The sequence below is a fragment of the Protopterus annectens genome, chromosome 12.part0, assembly GCF_019279795.1.
Source record: "Protopterus annectens isolate FY-2018-M chromosome 12.part0, PAN1.0, whole genome shotgun sequence".
In the NCBI taxonomy this organism is placed as follows: Eukaryota; Metazoa; Chordata; order Ceratodontiformes; family Protopteridae; genus Protopterus; species Protopterus annectens.
Window position 1 is genome coordinate 1,236,491,741 of NC_056746.1, and position 22,814 is coordinate 1,236,514,554.

The 22,814-nt window shown below is 37.5% G+C and overlaps 1 protein-coding gene across 1 annotated transcript in view; it reads left to right on the forward strand.

Moving 5' to 3' along the window:
- Positions 1–11,892: 11,892 nt before the first annotated feature.
- The window catches only part of EIF2S2 (eukaryotic translation initiation factor 2 subunit beta), a gene marked incomplete in the record, with an annotated part of 541,218 nt that continues 530,296 nt past the window's right edge, over positions 11,893–22,814 (forward strand). Inside the window, 1 exon segment of the mRNA XM_044090251.1 lies at positions 11,893–12,130. Coding sequence (XP_043946186.1) covers positions 12,116–12,130 — 15 coding nt within the window.

The window sequence follows — 22,814 nt, forward strand, 5'->3', positions numbered from 1 at the left end:
ACTTTCGGTGTTTAGTGTACTGCGAATTATGTGGTAATTCATGGGTGCATGTTTTTTCCCAAAGGGGATAACTATACATTTCTTGGCATTTAGCTTGAGCTCATGGCTCTGGCACCAAGCATCTGTTTCTCTAAGGCCCTTTTGTAGAATATCCACATCATCTGGGGATTCAGTAATGGCTCCCAGTTTGCAGTCATCTGCAGACTTTGTTAGCCAGAGTCCCTTAGTGTTGGCCTGTACTTCAGAGAAGTAGATGCCAAACAAGAGCAGTTCCAGGACTGAACCCTGAGGTACTCCACTTGTCACTTGTCTGGAGCTGGATTTTGAGTCGGCTACTTTTACAGTGTGGGTTCTGTCAGTAAGCCAGTTGGTAACCCATCTAGTAATGTAGGGATCAATGCCCAGCTTAGTAAGTTTATCTGTGATTCCAGAGAGGGGGATAGTGTTCAAGGCCTTGGCGAGGTCCAGATAGGCTATGTGGACTGTCTTGCCCTCATCCACGGCTCTGGATACTGATTCAAAGAAGTCAGTCAGGTTGAGGAGATAAGATCGGCCCTTTACAAAACCAAACTGGGTGGGGTCCAGTGTTTGAAGGTCGCCAATGTCTTTGTTTACAAGTTCCATGATAATGCATTCCATGGCTTTGCAGATCAGGCTCATCAGACTGATGGGATGATAGTTCCCAGGATCCAAGGTGGATCCTCCCTTGTGGAGTGGGATAACTGTAGCTGTGCGTCACTCATTGGGCATGAAGCCTGAGGTGAGGCTATGATTAAACATGACACTTAGGTAAGGTGCCAATTCATTTTGTAGTTCATGTAGTACACAGCCCGGGATGTCATCTGGTCCCAAGGATGTTGTATTCTTAGCTTTGGAGAGTGCATTTTTTACCTGTGTAGCCATGATTACCGGAATTTGGCAATCTTTTGGTACTGAGCTGGGCCCTTTAGGGGGTGAGAGGGGGTGAAGTTTTACTGAATCGATCTGCCAGGATATTGGCAATATCCTTGGGATCAGTATATTTAATGCCATTCTGTCGTAGCTCAGAACAGATCTGAGCATTGCCATTTATATTCTTGACATAACTATAGAATGCCTTGTGGTTGTCCTTGGAATCTTGGCAATTTTATTTTCGTAACTAGCTTTGGAGGATTTTATGAGGGATCTCAGCTTCTTACTGAGGCTGATAAGGGAGTATTTTGCATCCTGGGATTTTCCTCTTTTCTGCAACAGTTTCTTTCTTCTGTTGTATAGTTTGTTTATGGCAGGGAACCACCAGACTGGCTTCTTTTTTTTTGGAGGAGAGCATCTTGGTTCTATTTGGAATGGCACGATTCATGCATGAGTGGATGTGCTCGTACAGTGCCTTAGTGTAGGATTCAGCAGTTGAACTTTCAGTTCCTTTCTGCATGGGTATCATGAAGTTTTCCACTTCTGACTTGAGTAGCATGAAGTTAGCTTTGGAGAAGTTTTTTATGGAGGTTTCCCCTACTGGGGGGTGGGGGGGTGGGAGTGGGATGTGGATGTCAAGGGTGATTAGCTTAAGGTCAGACCTGACCAACGAGGGGGTGACCACTGGCATGGAGCATCGATCTCCCATGTTGGTAATGACCAGGTCTAGGATATCTGAGCCCTTGGTGGGACTATGGATTAGTTGATCCAGTGCATTGGAATTTATGAATTCCAAGAACCGTTGGGCTAAGGTGTTGGTGCCTGAATAGTTTTCCCAATTAATGGCAGGGTAGTTGAAATCACCCAGTATTAGGGTGTTTGGTTGTATCTTAAAATTTTCCAGTATGTTTGAAAAGGTGTAATGAGAATCTTGGAGCATGGTGGGGGATCTGTAGCAAGCTACAATTTGGATTGCGGTCTTACCTAGTATTAGTTGTACCTGTAGAATTTCAGATGCATTGTGTTGGGCAACTAGCCTGGAGGTGTGAATATCCTTGGTGAATATGGACACTCTTCCACCTTTAGTATTTCGGTCCTGGTTTGGTGGTCGAAAAGTGTGGTAAGAGTTGTAGCCTGGTATTACAGGGGTGCTCTCTGGAGCCTTGAACCAGGTCCAGTTACTGCACAGATATCGATGTTCTCCATTTTTAGAAGTGCCTTGAGAGAGTGCATTTTGAGGTTTAGACTTCTAGCACTGAGTAGTATATATATATATATATATATATATATATATATATATATATATATATATATATATATATAAGTTCATTTTGCATAAGGTATGACAACTAAAAAATAATTGATTATTTTGATTTCCAATATGTTAATCACATTCAAGTTACTAAACAGAAAAGTACCACTTATAATAATATACTCCACATAAGCAAGCGAACTATTAAGATGAGTGTTTTAAGGTGCAGTAAAGTGGTGTGCAGTATTTAGTATCACCTGTGATGACACTGAAGTCTATAATGTTGCTTGCAGTAAAAAAATAATATAATTATGTTAAAATATTAGCTATTAATGAGATTAATAAAGTTTGGAAATGCTGTAATTGGCTAGGTGGAATTAATGGTTTAACTTATTTTGTTTATTAACAACTTACTTCAAAATAATATCAAGTGTTTCAAAGATATAAGAATTTGCCTGAAAATTCAGTAACTTGAGAAGAATCCAGAAATGTAATTGGATAGCCTTTTGAAAAATGAACATAACAGAGATGTTGAATTAAATCATTTGACTTATACAACAGTGGATATTTATTTGACCTCTACAATGGTGGATATTCACCTTGTTTGTGTAATTAGGAAGTATTACAAATCTCAGAGTGCAGCAAGAAGTGCAAATAAGTCTGCTGAGCTTGCTGTCAATTTACTTTTGTCGAAAGATTTACAACAGTACTCATACTATCTCTCAATTTTTTTAATTTAATTTTCATTGTAGTTCTAGTTTGAATTAGTAGTTTTATATACAAAATTGCTCTGTTATTTGATCATAGTCCTTATGTCAGTGTTATAGTCTTTGTATTGGTAATCTGTATTGCATTCTGTTCTTGAGAAGAATTCTTTCCTTCTGTCTTCCATTCATTTTCTTCAGTTTGCACAACATTATAACTGGAGACCTGTGTGTGTGTGTGTGTGTGTGTGTGTGTGTGTGTGTGTGTGTGTGTGTGTGTGTGTGTGTGTGTGTGTGTGTGTGTGTGTGTGTGTGTGTGTGCGTGTGTGTGCGTGTGTGTGTGTGCGTGTGTGTGCGTGTGTGTGTGTGTGTGTGTGTGTGTGTGTGTGTGTGTGTGTGTGTGTGTGTGTGTGTGCGTGTGTGTGTGTGTGTGTGTGTGTGTGTGTGTGTGTGTGTGTGTGTGTGTGTGTGTGTGCGTGTGTGTGTGCGTGAGTGTGCGTGTGTGTGTGCGTGTGTGTGTGCGTGTGTGTGTGCGTGTGTGTGTGCGTGCGTGTGTGTGTGTGTGTGTGTGTGTGTGTGTGTGTGTGTGTGTGTGTGTGTGTGTGTGTGTGTGTGTGTGTGTGATGCATAAGGTGAAGGGCAGGGTTCCTAGCAGTGGAGAAAAGTTTGCTGAGCAACTCTAATGTTGGGGGCATCAGTCCTATTGCTTATAATATCATTATGACAAATATTTAACTTTCTTTTTTTTTACTTTGTCTCTCTTAAGTTGGTCAAGCCTAGTAAACTGAACAAGCTTCAACTAAAGGAGTTATAACTTAACCCATTGTCTGCTAACCTAGTGATAATGGAATTAATTCTATAATTAAGGTGCGCAGAAACAAAATCCCTTGCATAGAAGATACATTCCCCCTTCCCATTATTGCTTCCTTCTTTTCAGCCATTCCAATTTCCCTGTCCATCACGGGTCTAACTGTTCCTCCTTTCTCATCAGACATTTTTCTGAGTGAGCTGAGGCCAATATGGATCTTAAGGGCATCCCCGCGGGCCTTGCTAGTAAATGCTTCTGCTGCTGGGAGGGTAATACTATGAGGTACCCTTGTTTCCTCTGCTCATCCCCTGCATTCATTGACATACATCCGATAGTGTTGCCAACTTTGCATCCTTCCACTTCCTGACAAGTAAGCCACGCTCCCTGCATAATGAAAACAGACACTTGCCTAACTGTAGCCACATCCCGTTTGGCAAGACCCACCTAGAAGTACCAATTTTTAAATGCTATGTACCGTGACTACATAGGCTGCATTAGATAATATGGATCACTAGGCAAAGTATCCCGTGGCACTCCCCACCCATGTTTTCTGCTGTCACCCTTCATAAACCCCAGTGTTCCCATGTTGACTTCCCACCTTTGCCTCCTCATAATATCCGGAGTACTTCTGTTATGTTTTTTTTTTGTTGTTGTTTTCTCTTACTTCTCAGCTTTTTCTTACTTCCTTGCAACACATTTTAACTGGCTAAGACTGCATTGAAGTGACTGTAGTGGTGAGTATTTAATTATGCTGGGAGGCTGAAAGCCACTAAGTTCCCAGAACCTATGCGGTACTAAATGTTTTGAGTTGTATATTAGAGCTTTTTCCCACAGCCTTTGGTCCAGTAATGAACTTAACAAAACAAATATGACTAAGGAAAGATTTTTTTTTTTTAAGGAAGAAACAGGTAATGCCTAAAGCTTATGACACAATAGTTACTACAAAACTGAGTAGTAATATCCATAAACTGGGCATAAAATGTATGTGAGGGCACATAGGTCAAATCTGAGATGATTGCTCCCCCCAAAATAAAAAAAGAATGTTTTCACTGTACCTGTATGGTGTTAAATTGGGATGAAAATGAAAGGACAAATGAAAACAGCCATATACTTAAAATTGTTACTGTCATACATCTACACAGCATGCCTCCTCAACCTGATCCCCTAAAGTCAAGCACTTTTTGTGTATCCCTATGAAGTTAAACTTGGATGAAAGTGAAAGAATAGGTTGAATATGTCGTTGTGCTCTGTTGCTGTTAATAGTACACACACCAAATGTATGTATGTATGATGTATACACATCAATTTTTAATTGTGAAAAAAAGTGAAAAAATAATACTTACAGTAATTCTTTCTGATGTGTTGTTCCAACGCAATGCACTGGCCCTAGACAAACTGCAGTGACATTCTATGCACACCTATGAGGTATGATTTTTGAGGAAAGTTAAAGAAATAATGACCAGCCAAACACAAGCTATAGCAATTTCTGTGTCTACTGCTGAAAATGGAGAGATTTAGAGTATGTGGGCCCCACAACTGTGGACCCACTAAGCCCCATATACAGCCAGGAATGATGGGACACAGAATCTCTGAGGTTCTAAATGTTCTATGATGCACTGTATGCCTTATTTTTTCACTGCCCAGGTGCTTTATGTATGCACCTGCCAATATTACTTTTACAAACACACACGCGCGCACACACACACACACACACACACACACACACACACACACACACACACACACACACACACACACAGACATATACACACACACAACATGCTTTCTAAAAAAAGTGAGCAGCTGGATAAAACATGCACACACAGACAGGGAGGAAATACAAATGCCACACAGATGGAGACAGTCAAGAACTCCGATGGGGAAAATAGAACTGTGAGCTGGCAACTCTGTGCCACACTGTGCCAATGATATGATCATTTCCCCACGCATTTTGGCCATTCCCCTCAAAGTAGCCACTTATTGTGTACAATGCTGATGTCTGACAGAGATGGAAAGTAAAAAAAAAATTATGAACAACTTGTTGCTCTTATATACATTTCACCCCCCAACACATCCAAAAAACATAAGCCACAGCAATGATTGTTTTTACACACTGCATTTGAATGCAGACAGTAAATCCAAGTGAAATAATAAACATTTAAAGAAACATACTTCAGATGTGTTAGCTCTCTCAGAATGATTTAAAATACATTTCAAGTACTCTCCATATCTGGATTTCTTGACAGAGATCCTGATTTCCAGATTTCCTGACTGTTGGGAAAATTTCATAACAGGTGGCAACCTTAAAATCTGACAGCTACTCCCATCTGTGGAGCATGCCTTACTTCAGGAAGCATCTTTGTCCCTGACAATACCTTAGACACCTAATCCACTAATGTATCACTTTACACCACTGTGCTGGCTGCATGTAGGGGACTTTGACCCCTGTAAAGTATTTTTGTCAGAATCCTATTTGGTCTGACAAGCACAGTCAACTGGGCTTTGACAAACTGGGTGAAGAATTAATGCACTAGACTAATGAGTTAAGCATACATCTCAGGTGCCCCTGGTTTCAGGGATTTCCCTGATTTGGGATCTAAATTTTGACAATGTCCTTCTTGAACTGATTATACTTTCTGAGAAACAGAGATGCATTACAGTCAACAAATAAAGTTACAGATTTATTTTATTTTATTTATTTATTTTACATTTGTTGACCGGGCTAGTCTAATTGGATATATGTCCGTTTTCAATAGAGGCCCGAGGAGAAAAGCTCCGAGAAAGAAACAGTTAATACAAAATGCAGAAAGATACCTATACAATCACAATACTATTAGATAATTATACAATCATGTACAATTGATTTTCAGCAGCAGTAAGCAAAATAGGGTAGCACTATAAAGATAGATAACTATACATTCAACAACAATTAGATAACTATACATTCATGTACAACTTGTTATTTCAGCAGCAGTAAGCAGGATAGGGTAACATTATGAAGATTACTGTTTCAGTCATTTAGTGCAGCATTTATCATAGATAAGTATAAGCGTTAGTTAGTATGTTGTGTAAGGAAATTGACACAGTAATGAAGGGTATGAAGAGAGCAAAGTATTTATAATTTTAGAAGCGAGAGCCATAGAAAGGTAGTAGAAGAATTAGTGTCAAAAAAGCTAAAGGCAAGGGAAGATGGTATCAGTCAAGCTTGGTGCATGGGCAAAGCCATTTGGATTTTAAGAACATTTTTAATTGGTTCTTGAAAAGGTGGGTGGATGTGGTAGAAGTTAGTTCAGTTGGGAGTTTGTTCCATGTTTTACCAACAGAGTTAGAAAACAGACAGTCCCCTGATTTGGTTTTAGATTTTAAGGTGGCTACTTGTAATCTATTACCGGAACGATGGGTTGGAAGGTTTTGATAAGGATTTAGGAGGTTACTGAGTATAGGAGTATTAGTGGGATGGTGTAAGATTTTGTGGATAAAGGTGAGTTGCTGGTAGAGTAGTTGATTTTGTATTTCCAGCCATCCAAGTAGTTTCAGATTTTGACAGTGGTTGGTTCTAAATGGGGTACCTGTGGCAAATCTGGCTATGTTGTTATAAGAAGTAGCCAGTTTATTTATATTGCTTTTGGTTAAGTTTGTATATATGGGAGAGGCATAAAGGAGGATTGACATCAGGTGAGTTTGAGCAATAGTAATCTTGGCAGAGGCTGTGAGAAATGGTTTGATTTTATGCAGGAAACCAAGTTTTCTATTTACAGATTTAATAGTTAGGTTAATGTGTGTGTCAAAGTTGAGGTTATTATCTATAGTTACACCTAGGAGTTTAGTGGAATTGTCGGGAGTGATGACTGTACCATTATTAGAGGTAAGTAAGAGATTGAGTGGAGGGGTCTTATGAGTAGGTGCAAACACTAGTAGTTTTGTTTTTTTTGGGTTCAAGAGGAGACACCATTGGTGGAACCATTTTTCCACTAAGGTGAATACAGTTTGTGTCCTGTTTTGGAGTTCAGTTGGAGACGAAGCATGACAGATTAGAGTTGAATCGTCAGCATATTGGATGCAGGTGGTTTAGGGAAGGGAGGTTTTTAGATCATTAATGAAGATGCTAAAGAGGAGTGGACACAAAATAGATCCTTGCGGGACTCCAAGAGTGATTGGGAGCTGGGAGGATAAGTTGTTCTCCCAACGCACTGCTTGTTGTCTATTTTCAAGGTATGAATGAAACCATTTAACTGCTTGAGTATCATATGAAAGAGATTTGAGAATATTTGATCGTAATTGGTGGTTCACCATATCAAAGGCCTTGGAGAGGTCTATAAAGAGGGCTGAAGAGAGCAGGTTATTATTTCTATTTTTATTAATGCAGTCAGTAACGGATAGGAGTGCTGTGGTAGTGCTGTGAAAAGGCCTAAAACTGTGTTGGCAGTCCACTAGTAGGTTATTTTCGATGAGGTGATGCAATAGTTGATGGTGAATACATCTCTCCATAACTTTTGCTAGGGGTGAGAGGAGGGCTATAGGGTGGAAGTTTGAAAGTTCATTTGAGTTTCCTCCCTTATGCAAGGGGATGATATGTGAGATCTTCCAGAGAGATGGGATGTAGGATTCAGTAATGGATCTATTTATTAGGATGGAGATTGGGTAGGCTAGTACACCTGCTGCAATTTGCAGGTATTCAGCTGGGAGGAGATCAGCTGCTGGTGTACATGGTTTTAGTTTAAGAAGTAGAGTGTGAATGAGGGATGTGGGTATAGGCTGGAGATGAAAAGTTTGGGGTAGATTGGTTAGTGGAGGAGATTCTGAGGTGGTGGCAGGTGGTAAGGTCTTAGCTAGGGATTGGACAGTTTCAGAGAAGAATTTGTTAAAAGTGTCAGCAATTAAGTTTGGAGGGCTTTGAGTTAGGTTAGAGGGTGTAGGGGTTTTGGAGTGACCTGGATGCAGCAGTTTGTTTATTCCTGACCAGAACTTTTGTGGGCATTTCTGCTGGGATTGTTGGAGTTTGTGGTAGTAGTTTTTTTTGTCAAGGACTATAGCTCTTTTTGTGGAATTTCGAAGCTATCTAAAGTTTAGGTGATCTATTGGGTTTTTGATTTTCTCCATTTAGACCAGATGTTATTTCTTAGTTTAATGCTGTGCCTAGTCTCATTGGAGAGCCAGGGAGCAGGTTTATTTTTTGTTCTGACAGTCCGTGAGGGAGCATGGTTATCAAGAATTTGCAGGAATTTGTTGTTAAAGAAAGAAACTGCTTCATCAAGTGGCAGGCATTTTAGGGGTGACCAGTTGCATGCTTTGAGCTCTGCTTGGAAGTTCTCTGGGTTGAAATTTTTTTTGTTACGGGTTGTTCTAAATATTGTTTCATTGGGAATGGTGGTCTTTATTCTAGTTATGAAGGTCAGGGAATGGTCACTAATTTCATCGGGAAGTATGCTGGTTTTGTACTTGAGGGGGTTGTTGTTAACTAATATCCAATCTAAGGTAGTTTGTTTCTTGCTAGGTTTGTGGGTCCTGGTTGGCAATGACATGGTTTGGTGAAAGCCAAATAGGTTTATATGAGTAGTAAGTTTGGGAGCGGTACACCCATTCCAGTCAATATTAAAATCACCAAGGAGTATGGTTTCCTGTGGTAGGGTTAATGAGAGCCAGCTAAGGGTATTTTCAAGAGTGTTAATGTTATTTCCTGTTGGGATATAAGCGCAAAATATTGTATATGGATTTATTAGCATTTAATTGGAGCTTGGTGGTTAAAATCTTGAGATTTGAAGGTGATAGATGAATGTCTACTGAGGTGATGTTCATTCCAGATTTAAACAGTAAAGCAATCCCACCACCCTTTTTATTTAGACGGTCAAGTCGGAGTATGTTATACCCTGATGGAGTTATATTGTTGTCGTTATTTGTGGGTTTGAGCCAAGTTTCCGTTAGGCATAGGATATCAAAAGAATAGGTGTCTAATAGGGCATGAAGTTGTGTAATTTTATTGTTTAAGCTGCGTATGTTAAGATGGCCTATCAAGAGAGAGTTTAGGGTGTTGGTGTGGTTTTTGGAAGGTGAACTATTGGCTGGTGAGGAGTTGGTAGTGGTAGTGTAAAAACCTGGGTTCGGATGAATGTCCCCGTGTTGAAGTAGACCCAGTAAAAGACTATATTTAAGTTTGGAGACTTTAAAGAATATAGTGTATTCCTTTTTGATTTGGAAATATTTCATACGGGTTAATCTGTGAAATTGAGGAAGAAGGTAGGATGATGATGACGTTATGTTAATATGGGTTGAGAAGTTATACCAGCGAATGGGTTTGTTTGCCTTGTAGGGTGTTGAAATCTAGTAAAGGTTGGGACTTCATAGTGGCTTAAGCTGTAAGATAATAGTAGAGAGATAAGACATGCTGACCAGAGGATTACTTTAAAGTGTAATGGCCTGCCTGGGCTAGTCATAGTGAGGCTTATAGGTTTGAATAAACAGGTCAGATTGGGTTGTAGAGTAAGCCAGTGAGGGGGTGGAGCTGTTAGGGGAAATAGGGAGAGGAAGGCAAATGCCAATCAGGGTAGAATATCTAATTGATTAATGAGATGAGATAGGTTATTGTTTAGAGGTGTGGCTATGGAAGTATAAGGTTAGGTGCTCTGGGGGTGGGTGAGATTTGGGGGTAGGGTAGGGGAGCGGAGTGAGCCCGCAAGGTGAACGGAGCAGGTAGAGCTAAGGATGGACAAGACCCCGCAGCAAAAAACAATCAGTTAAGAGGTAGGTGATTGCTAAAGAGAGTTTGCATCGTAAAACAGAAGAAATGTAAGTTGGGCAGGGCAAGGGTTATTTTAGGAGTGTCATGGAAGGGTAGTGAAAAAATAACTGGGTGAAAATAGCAGAACAACAGAGGTTTAGTTAAGATGGGAATGAAAGAGGTGAAATAAGGTAAGGTATGTTATGTTATAGTTATAGGGTGTCACCTTGTGGTGACAGGGGGAACTGACAGCAGAGAAGACCACAGAAAAAAATGGTAGTTTGTAATTAAGAGAACACTTATTTATAAGAGGGTGGCTAAACTGGGGGTACAAGCGGTGTGCAGATGGCTGCTATGGCGCGCTGGTTGGGTATGGTACTAAGCTCTAACAGAAATAGTTAAAAAATGAAACATCATAGAGTAAGGTTACATACACTGAGTTTGTATTCTTTCTAATGAGGGGAATTGCCGTTCCTAGGGGCGCAGAGAGGGTAGGAGACTTCACCAGATCCCTAGAGATGATTTTTCTTTCCTGTGGTGTCTGTGGGTCTAAAGAGTTTTTGTGGATGTTATTGACTTTCCTGGGTAGGAGAGAGTGGGAGCCCACAGGTAATAGACTGTAAAAAAAAAAAGAACAAGATAATTAGTGAGGGATAGGTACTGAATAAGAGGTAGGGGATAATGCAAGGCAGCAGTGAGATATAGCTAGGCGAGAAGGGAAGAGAAAATGCATTTAGGAGTTTAGTAAAGATTTGAGTGAAGGTGGAGGTACCACAACAGCAAAATACACTAAGGTGAAAGTCCCCTACCAGACCCTTCAGAAAAATGCATGTTAATTTGTGTTCTCTTATTCTTTCACCTTTGTAAATCAATGTAATCTTCTTCTTTCGGCCTTTTCCCGGTTAGGGGTCGTCACAGCGGATCACCCTGTCCACTCATGAATGGCAGTGGAGTTTTACAGTGCCGAGTTGCCAGCCCGGCGCCCAACCTTTCACAGAAGGCACACACGCACGCACACACACCTAGGGCCAAATTTAGAGTGTCTAATCCACCTACATCATGTCTTTGGGATGTGGGAGGAAACCGGAGCACTCGGAGGAAACCCACGCGACCACAGGGAGGACATGCAGACTCCACACAGAAGACACCCCAGCCGAGGATCGTAATAAAATTTAAAATGTGTTCCTGATTTGTGAATTTTTCCCCTTATTAGTTTTGGTATTGTCGCTGAGTCTGGAAATATGAATTTTCGAGCTGTGACTTACACAGTGAAATTATGGTTATAAGCCATTGGGATGCATGGCGTGTTTGAAAACCTTGATGCTAAAAGACCTACCAGAGAGCTCCAATATATAGGGGACACAGAGCAGAGTTTGGCATGACAGTGAATAAATATGCAAACTTCCTTGTTTTGACATTCACAACATGGCGGCACGTTTAACGTACACCTGAAAGGCATATTCCAAGCGTACATATGTTACTTTTAGTTCCGAGGTTATAGTTGGAGCGCATTATTTCAAGTATAGTTGGAGCTTTGGTGTTATTGGGAAAGAAACAACAAGTTCCAAAATGCTTTGGGGTGTTGCTCACGCGCAGTAATTGTGAGCGGGGGTTACACAGAAGCGTTGACAGGAACTAAGACCTGCTGATGCAACAGAAGGGGCGAGAAGATTTGTAGACAAACAACAAAAAGTCAACTATTTCATTTATTTATTGTTTCGCCGTTACTTGTGAGGAAGGAAACAATGTCCGGGGACGAGGTGCGCATAATGGTTTTACTGCAGTTTTGGTGTAGCTAGCCAGATTGTGGCTTTAACGTTTCAGTATGTAGTGAGAGATGTACCCATGTGAGAATGGTGTGAGGCCTACAGATTTGGAGAAGGGGGCACTGTATAATGTTTCACAGGCCGGCGATTTTTTTTATTTGTGTATATTTTTTATGTGCGGTTACGTGTAGTTGTTGGCCTGCGTTAACTATATGCAGTATGTTATCCTTGTGGCGTTTTGTAGTTCTGTCAGATGCTTGAATGATATGAATGTTATGGCATTTGTTGTATTTATGAATTTTGTTAATTATAATGGGGAAAGGAAAACGTATTTATTGTGTAGTATGCTGTCATTTCTGCTGTTTTTTTGTTTTACAAGTTTATTGGTGAAATGATATGATGTGTCTTTTTCCTTGTCACTGTATGGTTTCATTCATAGAATTATCCCCTTTGCTCGAATGTGTAATTTCTGGCATATTTCACCTAATGCAAATAAAATGTTTGAAATGCTTTGTAGTAGTAGTAATGTTCTGAATGCGGAGGAAGTTGCTTTTTGGCCATTATCTTTGTATGTATTGTGAAGCATCTATGTGTTCTAAAACGCCATGAGTGGTTTAACTTTTGATAACTTACTGTGGTTTGTATTCTGTGTAATGGAGCACACATCTCTTTGGAGAGTGTTGTTTAATTGTTAACAGTACTTGCATTGGCTAGGCGTTTTGGTGCTACGTTAAGCTCTTTAAGTGTTGCAGACATTTTTATAGGAACGATGGAATACTTGGCTTTCATGCACTGCATGCAGGTTGAGCGAGAGCAGTATGTGATGAACGAAGGTTTAATACCGTTGGCGATACAATGCCCTAAAAACGTGAAACGCATACCAGTTTTCGAACCTGATAAAAGCCTAGAAATTCCATTTTCGTTTATGTACTTTAGCACAAAGAACCATAAATTATATCTGATTGTAAAGAAAATAATGGGAAAGTCTAGTACAAACCGCTGCAGCTTAATCTGCATAAGAATATGTACTGGTACTTATAGCAATATTGTCTCAAAGTAGAAGTTAGCATTGCTACTTGTCATATGAAATGATTTTCTGTGAGGATATGTTTTGATTCCCAGTAAAAGGAAATTTTATGTAAGAAGATCTGGTGAATGAGCTTCATCTAGGTATACCAAATAATTTAGATAAGACTGTGCCATCATTGCTAGTCATTTTTAAAAACACAAGGGATATGAAGGTGCCCTGTAGTTTCTTTAATCAAGTCAAGAGTGCTAGTCCCAGTTCTTCTGGCTTGCTATTTCATCTCTGCTGAATTTCTCCAAGTGTTTTGGGTTTCTAATAATATGGCAGGACTGGACACCATTCCCAAGTCACTGTACAGGTAGAGTTCATGAAATTAGTATTGTTTCAGTCTTTGATGTTAAATAATGGTGCTCTTCTTAGCACCTAGAATTGCTTCATGCAGTTCATATGGAGTTACATGTGTCCGCAGCATGTTTGTTTCATATAGAACAGAGGTGGTGTGAAAGTTTCTTGCTTTACTTAGTATTTGAGTTGTGGTGATTAAGATTTTTGGGGTGATTACATAGCACGTTGAATGAGTTCCTAAGGAGGTACAGATGTGCTTCTTTGAACACCTGTAATAGAGATACTAAGTCACTTTTTATTTTGTAATAATTTGATTACTGGATAGCTGTCATAATCCTTTTAAGCTATGATCTGGTCCACAGGTGAAATAACAGGTAAAAGTGACCTAGACATTAACCTATTGCTAAAATGTGCTGTCAAGTGTTGCATTGTAAGCAAAACTGGTATTTTGCCCTTGGGCTTGCTGTTTGTATTGATATGTTTTGTGAAGTTTGACACTATATTTGTTCTGCAGAAGCCATATCATGTCTGTAAGTAGAATGCATTATATATGAAATACATTCATTTGGTCGAAAAGCTCAAAATATTGAAACCCAAAATGTTTAACTTCGGTGCTGGGGCCAATTCACCTTGCCCTTGACACTCCCTTCTATTTATCAACTCTGGGATTGCAAAACAGTGGGGGAATATAGAGTCACATTTACAATATTTTGATGTTTCAATACTTAGTTATTCAACCAACCAAACAAAATAATGTGTTGGTGTGGGACATCAGGATGTCTGTTCAGTATTTCTGTAATGTTGCACAGTTCCTCAGTAAAGGGTGTCACACACTTTTTTAGTGCATGATTCATTTGCTTTTCTCTTTCTTTGTTGGAGTTCACCTAGTCTATTACCTGCCCTGTTTTGTCTGTCTTGCATTCCATCATATTAGTGTTGACAGTCTGGATGTTGAGGATTTTTCCCCCTTTTTATTTTAAGTGTACATTGTATATATTGCTTGAATGTCTGACTGTTTTGCCTGGTTTACTGCTGAGTGTTCTAGCTCGTCAGATTTTATTGCTGATAAGTCTAATATAGTATTTGTATTTGTTTTTTTGAAATGCTTGCAGCTGTGTGTTAACCTTTTGAAAAAAATGTATTCACTTATTCTGCGTTGCACACTGTACTTTTAACATTTCGCCAAGCTTTTTGTGGACCTCCAGTGAAAATGGACCATGACCCAGATGAACAATTTAAATAACAGTAAAGCTGGGAATGGTTGGAGAAGCATCTATACTTTTTGAGGTACTATTAGTAGATTGTGCACCATAATAACCATAATGACAGTGTCCAGTAACTGGCAAAATTATATGCATGCAGTTGTGATTTTATTGTAATACCCCTGTATATAATCGTGTGTGTGAGATGGAGCACACTTCTGAAGATGCAGTAGCTCTAAAAACAAAAGTGAAATTGAAGTATAAGTACTGGCACTCAAAACTACTTTTTTAAACTAAACTTTTTAGCCTGCAAATGTGAAGTGGGTAAGGTTGTCAGTTCTTGAAGTTGCATTTAAATTAATTTAAAACTGAAATGCATTTGTCCATACTGTTTCTTTGTGGTACACTTCCTGTTCTGCATTTGAGAAGGAAAATGTGAACCATAGTTGAACATAAAGCTGAAGAGTTCTTGGTTTTGGATTTCTGTAGAACGTTGGGAATCCCTATATATTTTAACATGGCTCTTGAAACTTTTGTATGTGGGATTCTGCCTAATGGATTCCACTGCCCTTGTGAAGTATCGCCCCTTGTGATTTTTTGAAACTTCAGAAACCTTGTTTGATACAGTTCATGAGGAGAATTTGTGTAGGTAGCATAGTGGAATTTTGCTTCATTATTTCTGGCTATGTCATTGCCCTCGGGCTATACCTGTTATAAAGCTGAGGCTGTTGTAGAACCTAATGACATCCTGGGGTGGGGGTCATGCAGTTGAATCCTTCCACCAGTGGATTTTTTTTCTATTTATGACCAGCCCCTTGGTATCACTCCTACCTTGCGTTCATCTGTTTCATCTGACAGCTACTTTTTATGGACCACTGTACCCTGCAGGGAATGTCTAGAACAGGGCCACTTGCTTGGTAAGGCTTAGGGCGCCACATTACCATGTTCAGCATGTATTTGTCCATTCAAAACTGTTTGGTATAGGACATAATAAGGGCAAAATGCCTTGGGCCAGATTGTAGCCGTAAGGCAGCCTGTAATCTCTGGTCTAAAATACCCTCCCTGCTGGTTGGGCATTCCTATCCCTCCTTGCCAGCATGTCTGACATCCTGAGCTGCTAATCAAACCTGGGTTCAATGGACTGTAGTCGAGGCTTTATCCATCTATGTCATGTTGCTGGCCATGGCATAGTGAAACATTGGTACAAAAATGTGAGCGTTTTGTAATCTTTTTCTTTGTGTTTGAAAAGCTGATACAAACTGTTCATCTCCCCCCCCCTCTGAGCTTTACAGAAATGGCTAAAATCTGCAATTTTTTGTTAATGGTTTTTGATCCAGAGTTTAATCGTGCCTTTTGAAGTCTCACCTTATGAACAATGTGGAATCTGAATTTTTTTTTTTTCATATGTAAACATGGACTGCAACACCCTTATACTTTGCTATTGTGGCATATTTGGAAATGTTGAGGTTAAGCAGTGCAGCAACTTGGAGTATCACAACTGACAATTACTGGTTGTTTTGATTGTTTGGCCTTTTCCTTCCATAACCCTGAATTCCCTTCCTCCTTAAATGATTACTAGTGACAGAATCTGGAGAAGAAAAAAATGCTTTATCTTGTCATGAAGTTGTATACTCCAAATCTGCTATTACCACGGTAACTACTTGTTACAAATTTTATTTTGTTTTTCTAACCACGAGTGCTTTCATGTCAGCAGATGTGTTCATAGGTTGGTACTAGGCTATTGGCCCTAGGTCATAATTAAGCCTAGCCAAACTATTTTGGCTTGCGCCTCCCAAGTGGTTTAGTTACCTGCACTTCTGTCGAGCAGAGCCACAGAAGTGATTCCTGGGGTGAATTTCCTGTTCCCCACCCACTCCTCATTAGCGCTCTTCAAGAAGAATCTTGAGGAGCTCTGCCTCGCATATATGGGGACCTTATTCCAGAGCAAGGGGAGTCTCTGGGACACGAATATATCCCTTCAACAAGTCCTGTTTATTGTTGAGGTCAGGTTTAGGTCCCTAGAGCGTGTAGCTTGGGTAGATTGGGTTTTCCTTACATGGAGCATTTCCAGCTATTCGAGGTTAGACATAGCCTTGTATATCAGGCAGTGATCACCTCTGAGCAGCCGGTATGCAACCGACTACAGTTGAAGTTTTTTTAGCCTGGGGGTATGGGGCATATGTTTTAGGCCAGTTATCCTCTTGGTGAGGTATATTTGAGGCATCTCCAGTTGTTGCAGGTGTCTAGTAAGGTACGTCCTGAATGGGGCATTGTACTCAATGGATTTAATGAGTGATTAGTAGAGGGGAACAACTTCCCTATTTTTTTATATGCAACCACCTTCGTGATAAGGTGGGCCATGTAGAAGGATTTTGTAGCCACTTTAGCGATGTGGTTATCGAAGGAGAAGTTACTATCCACCTGGGTCCCTAGGTCTTTTATCACACTCTGTGTTAAGTGAGCTACCACCTATGTGGTAATTTTGTAGGTACTTGTTTTTCCCGAAGAGGATGACAATGCACTTTTTGGCATTTAGCTTGAGGCCATGATTTTGACACCATGTATCTGTTTTCAGTGAGCCCCTTTTTTGTAAATATTTTTATTCATTTCCGAAAACATGAATGCAGGTTATTTATGACTGTGAAGTATTTACAAATTATTTAAAAAGGTTGGCTAAAACCTCTAAACAGATATCAGACGTTAAAACCAAAATAAAGTATTTACAAGGGTGTCTATAGTTGGCATATAATTAACTTTCTATACAATTGTTTTCTGATTATAGTCTGCTACAGTCATTACTCTCCAGTATTTCAGTTACTTTTTGCCATGTTATATATAATGATGTAGTTCTTTCAGCTCTTCCTTTAATAGTGTTCATTTCCAATTGCGATACTGCTGACACCATATTCATGAATTGCTTAAAAGTTGGAGAAGCTTTGGATTTCCTGTTTGATGTTCTTCCTTGCAATGGCTAGGAGAGTCCACAAGATTACATATTTTGTTCTTGGTACACAGTCAGGTACAGGTGCTTTAAACAAAATAATAGATTTGGAAATCTGGAATTTGTAATTGAATACCATTTGCAGAAAACTTATTTTATCCCAATATGGTTTAATCAAATGGCATTCGTAGAACATATGTTGCCAGTCTGCTTTTATTGATAAATCACATCTCCAGCAGCCAATATTTTTTTTTTAAACATACGTTCCATTTTATGAGGGGTTACGTAAGATCTGTGTATGAACTGGCATGTAAAGAATCTCCAATGTAGTGAAAGTGATGTCTGCTTTGGAGAGAGAAGAATTAATTTTTTTGTCTGTCATTTGGCACATGTCCATTAATTGATCTATAATAATTCCATATTTTGTCATTATAAGTTTTTATTTTTTTATTTGTTTTACAAATAGAGAAGTATCCCTTTCCAGTAATGGGTTGATTCATTAGTAATATTATATGTTCTATAAGATTAGAAACATTGTCTTATTTATGGTTGCATTGTTTCTTGTTTGCTTAATATATACTGTATTAATTCTTGTACATGTAGCCATGAACTATTTTCCATATTTAATTTGTTTAATTTGGTCTGTTGTCAGAAGTTTTCCAGAGTTTACCAATTGATGCCAATGTATTAATCCCTTGTCTTTAAGCATGTTGACTACATCTATATAAAATGTTATATTACCTTGTGTGTACGCTACTGGATATAATAAAAATGACCATGCTTTAATATCAGGATTGCTATTAATAAGATTTTGGAAAATTTTTAATGTATTTGGAACTTATAATTTTATACTTATGTATCATCATATATTCCTTCATCAGCCATAGAAAATTGTTTGGTATGAAATCGGTATACTTATTTGCTACTACAAATCCTGATTTTTAACCAGATTCTCTCATGAACTAGCTTCCATTTTGATGTATATTTTGTATTTAGCCATAATGATAATTGTTTTAATAATAGATGACTGCAAATATACTTATGTCTGGTAAACCTATGTCACCCATATCCCAATAATCTAGATGATATTTCATAGCTATCCTTGGTTTTTTTGGATACCATAGGAATCTTACCATTAAATCATTTAATTGTTTTAGGTGCGATTTAGCTGGTGGTAAAGAACAAGCTTTTATAAGACAAAGAAATTTTGGAAATATGATTTTAATTGTATAAAGCCTTTCTTCTATTAAAAAGAAGAACTTATTCCATCTTTGTATTAGATTCTTAATATTATTTAAGGTGTCTCTCTAATTTGTTTCAATTGTAGTATCTAGGTTGTTAATACAATTAAATACTTAGGAATTATAACTATCGGTGGGGATATATTTATGGTATTTTTTATTTAGATCTTTTTTTTATTAGTATTTATAAGCAATACATTTGTTTTGTTCTCATTAAATTTAAGACTCGAAACATTTTAAGTTTTGAATTGAGTCCCATAATGCTTTTAAAGAGCTATTATTCTTTAAGGTAATTAAAATATCATCAGCAAAAAGTTGAATTTTAAGGTCTAGGCTGTTTAATTGTATTCCTTCAATATTTTTATCCATACGTATATTTGCTAAGGGTTCAATGACTAGCGCAAACAATAACTGAGAAAGAGGGCAGCCTTGTTTTGTGCCCTTTGTTATTTTAATAGATTTAGACAGACAAGATCCCAGTTGTATATAAGCCAATGATTTTTCATATTAACAAGGTGAAGTTGTTTGAGAAGCCATATTCTTCTAAAACTAACCATAAATAATCCCAGTTCACTGAATCAAATGTGCTATTTATGTCTAAACTAATAACATTCATTTTGTTTTTTGTAACATTTATATAATCAATTAAGGAAAGAATTATTTTGATGTTGTCATAAGTGTTCCTATCTTTTATAAAACCTGTTCAAAAATGGTGGTAGTTGTTTTATTCGAGCAGCATGTATTGCCATAAAAATTTTATAATCTATATTAAGAAGTGAAATGGGTCTGTATGATGAACATTCACTGGGATCTTTACTTTTCTTTCAGAACTGGTGATATTAATGTGTACTTCCAAGAAGTAGGGATGTCTTTACCATTTTTAACTGATGTAAAGACATTCAATAACGACAGCAAAGCCTCATTAGATAGTAATTTAAACATTTCTGGGGTGATATTATCTATACCTGGAGCTTTGTTTAATTTTAGCATATTTGCTTAAGCAAATAACGATGACAGAACTTAAAGCTGATCTATTAGTTGTACCTGCTCCTCTAATAATCTGACTTTAACATTGTTTTTAAGAAAAGCTTTCAAATACTGAATGTGTTTCTATTTTCTCATTTTGATTATTAATTTATGAAAGAATAGCCTAAATGCTTCTAGTATTCCTTCTAAATCAGCCACTGTCTTTTTAGTTTCTATGTTATGTATTTCCTTGATTTGATTTGTTTTAATCATCTTTTTAGCCCTATTTGCTATTCTTCGTTGGTTTTTAGGGTTCATTGAATAGTAACATAGTTTTTTTTCTAAGTTGATCATTGTTTTGTGGTGTAGCGTCTGAGTATGTTTTATTAGTATCTTCCAGTTCTTTTATTAAGTTGGTGTTTCCATTTTGAATATCAAGCTTTAAATTCTCCACTTTTGACTGTAATTCCTTATTCCACTGTTTTTGTTTATTTTTATACCATCCCACCGCTCTTCCATATAGGTATGCTTTCAGTGCATCCCATATATATATTTCAGATGCATCTTTCGTAAGATTCATATCTAAGAATGCTTGTGTCTCTTTAATAGAAAATTCCTTAAAATCTTTGAGATTTGTTATGTAGGATGGTATTCTTGTTACTGATATCCTTAATGCAAGTCTATCCCAAACGTTATGGTCCGAAAATGGACATGAAATTGTCTTGACTTTAGTGGTTAAATCTTTTGTTATGTACACTCTATTCTAGAGTATGTATTATGTCTATGGGAAAATGTGTAAAGAACAGTGAATCTGGGATAGCATACTCATTTATGTCAACTATATATTAAAAGTTTCAACAAACTCTGATAATAACTTTAAAGGTAATCTCTTGCATGTAGTTTTAGTGTTTTGTGTCAGTTTCCTTTATAATGCAATTGAAATCTACAGCTACGATTAAATTACCTTTGGCATATTGTACTATGTCATCTAAGTGTTGTTTGGCCACTCCTAACTTCTAGTCCTGGTATGCAATAAATATTCGCTAATGTATGTGCCATTTCATTGATAGATATTGTCACTAGACGAAACATTCCTGAGTTGTCATGAAACGTATTTATGATTTTAGGCATTAAAGTAGTGATTTTCCACAAAATTGCTACTCCCCTTCACTTTTGACTATAGGTGGAACTTACTAGTACTGTATAATTTTTATTGTTTGTTTTGTCTTCCTGTGTAAGGTGTTTTTTCCTGCAAAAATACTAGTTGTGCTTCACATAGCTTTAAATATCTGTAAAGACTTCCCCTTTTGCAGTTATTTAAACCATTTACATTAATAGATATACATTTTGCAATTGGATTTATATTAGCTTTGCTTTTATCCATATTCATATACTCGTAACAATGTGTAGATGTGTGTACACGAAGAGAATGACTTGTTTCTTCTTCCAACAGTATTACAATAGATTATAGACACCCAATAAAAGTACATTAGAAGATCATAACTGAAAACATTTTAAGATAAACGACCGCCAAACCCCTCCATGAGAAAAAAACAGCTAATCCTTGAATGATCTAACCATTCAAGCGATCCCTCTAGATCTGCATTTCAGCATCCTCCCCCAGCCCCGCCACATGGTAGTTTTATAATGAAAAGTATCTTGTATATCTTTTAAGTATACATGTATTTGTATTTACATATTACTTAAATACATTCTTTATCTATTTTTAATATTTTATAAAACACCAAGGCAACACAATTATACCTAGATTTAATACTCAACTATTTGGCTTTGTTTAAATTGTAAAGAAAAATCTCTTATTTTAATATATCTTTTGTATAGCAATAACGGTTATGCATCTTTAAAAGTAATATGCTTGCTGTTTTATCTCCCTTATAGTGTGAGTGGCATTCATAGGTATCAAACTTTTGTAGTGTTCTATATAAAAAAAAAAATGTTAAGCATTATATGCATCAGTTAACTATACTACAACTTAATTAAATCACGAAGTGTCCATAACAATGAATATAATATTACACTTTTATTGTCATTTATCAGTAATCTTTTATAGTTTTCATTTAATTCAAAAAAACATTTTAGTGGCATAAATGTTACTACTTTGTTTTTGGCATTGGTATTATATAGTTTAAGACTATATTTCCAGGCAGTTCCTATATATTAGTGCCGCTGACATATTTCACCGCTAATGTACCACATATGTCATATGTCAATTACAGGATTTATCTACAGTGTTATAACTGTAAGGTTGGAAAATATAACAAGCAAAGTAAACTTTAAACATGCTGTAACACAATTGTTTGGTACTTATTATTGTCAACCCTTCTACATGCACGGGAAAGGATAACCTTATATGACCACCGACCGTTTTCCTTTTTTCTCTTCATCCTCCTTTTCTCCATTTTTAATAAATATTTATTTCTATTGTGGTTTCTTTGAATTTAGTGAGGAGGAAACTCAATATCCTATTATAGATAATATAGAACATTCAAACCGAGAACATGCTCTATAGAGACATATAACTCAAGTGGTCCACGCCATATATTTATAACATTGCAGTCAGAAATATACTAATGAATAAGCAATAACCAGCAGCTTTGCAGCATGTGTATGTCTCTAACAAGTACATACCTATAGGATATTAAAAAGAATAGATAGCAAGCTCTTCTTTCATAATCAACAAATGCATATAGCTTGGTATTTACTTTCATAGACAGAAAATAGACCTGTTATTTATATGCATATCATGTACCAACAGCAATATATTAGTAAATGCCTATGCTATTTAATTCATATTTTAAAAAACATGACATGTAGATACTATGAAAGTGATTAATATGAGATATAGCTGACAATGGCTTTAGTGTTTGTGGTGATATATATAATATATATTCAGTGTTATAAATAAAAGTACATGCATGTCTATTTGTAATCTAAG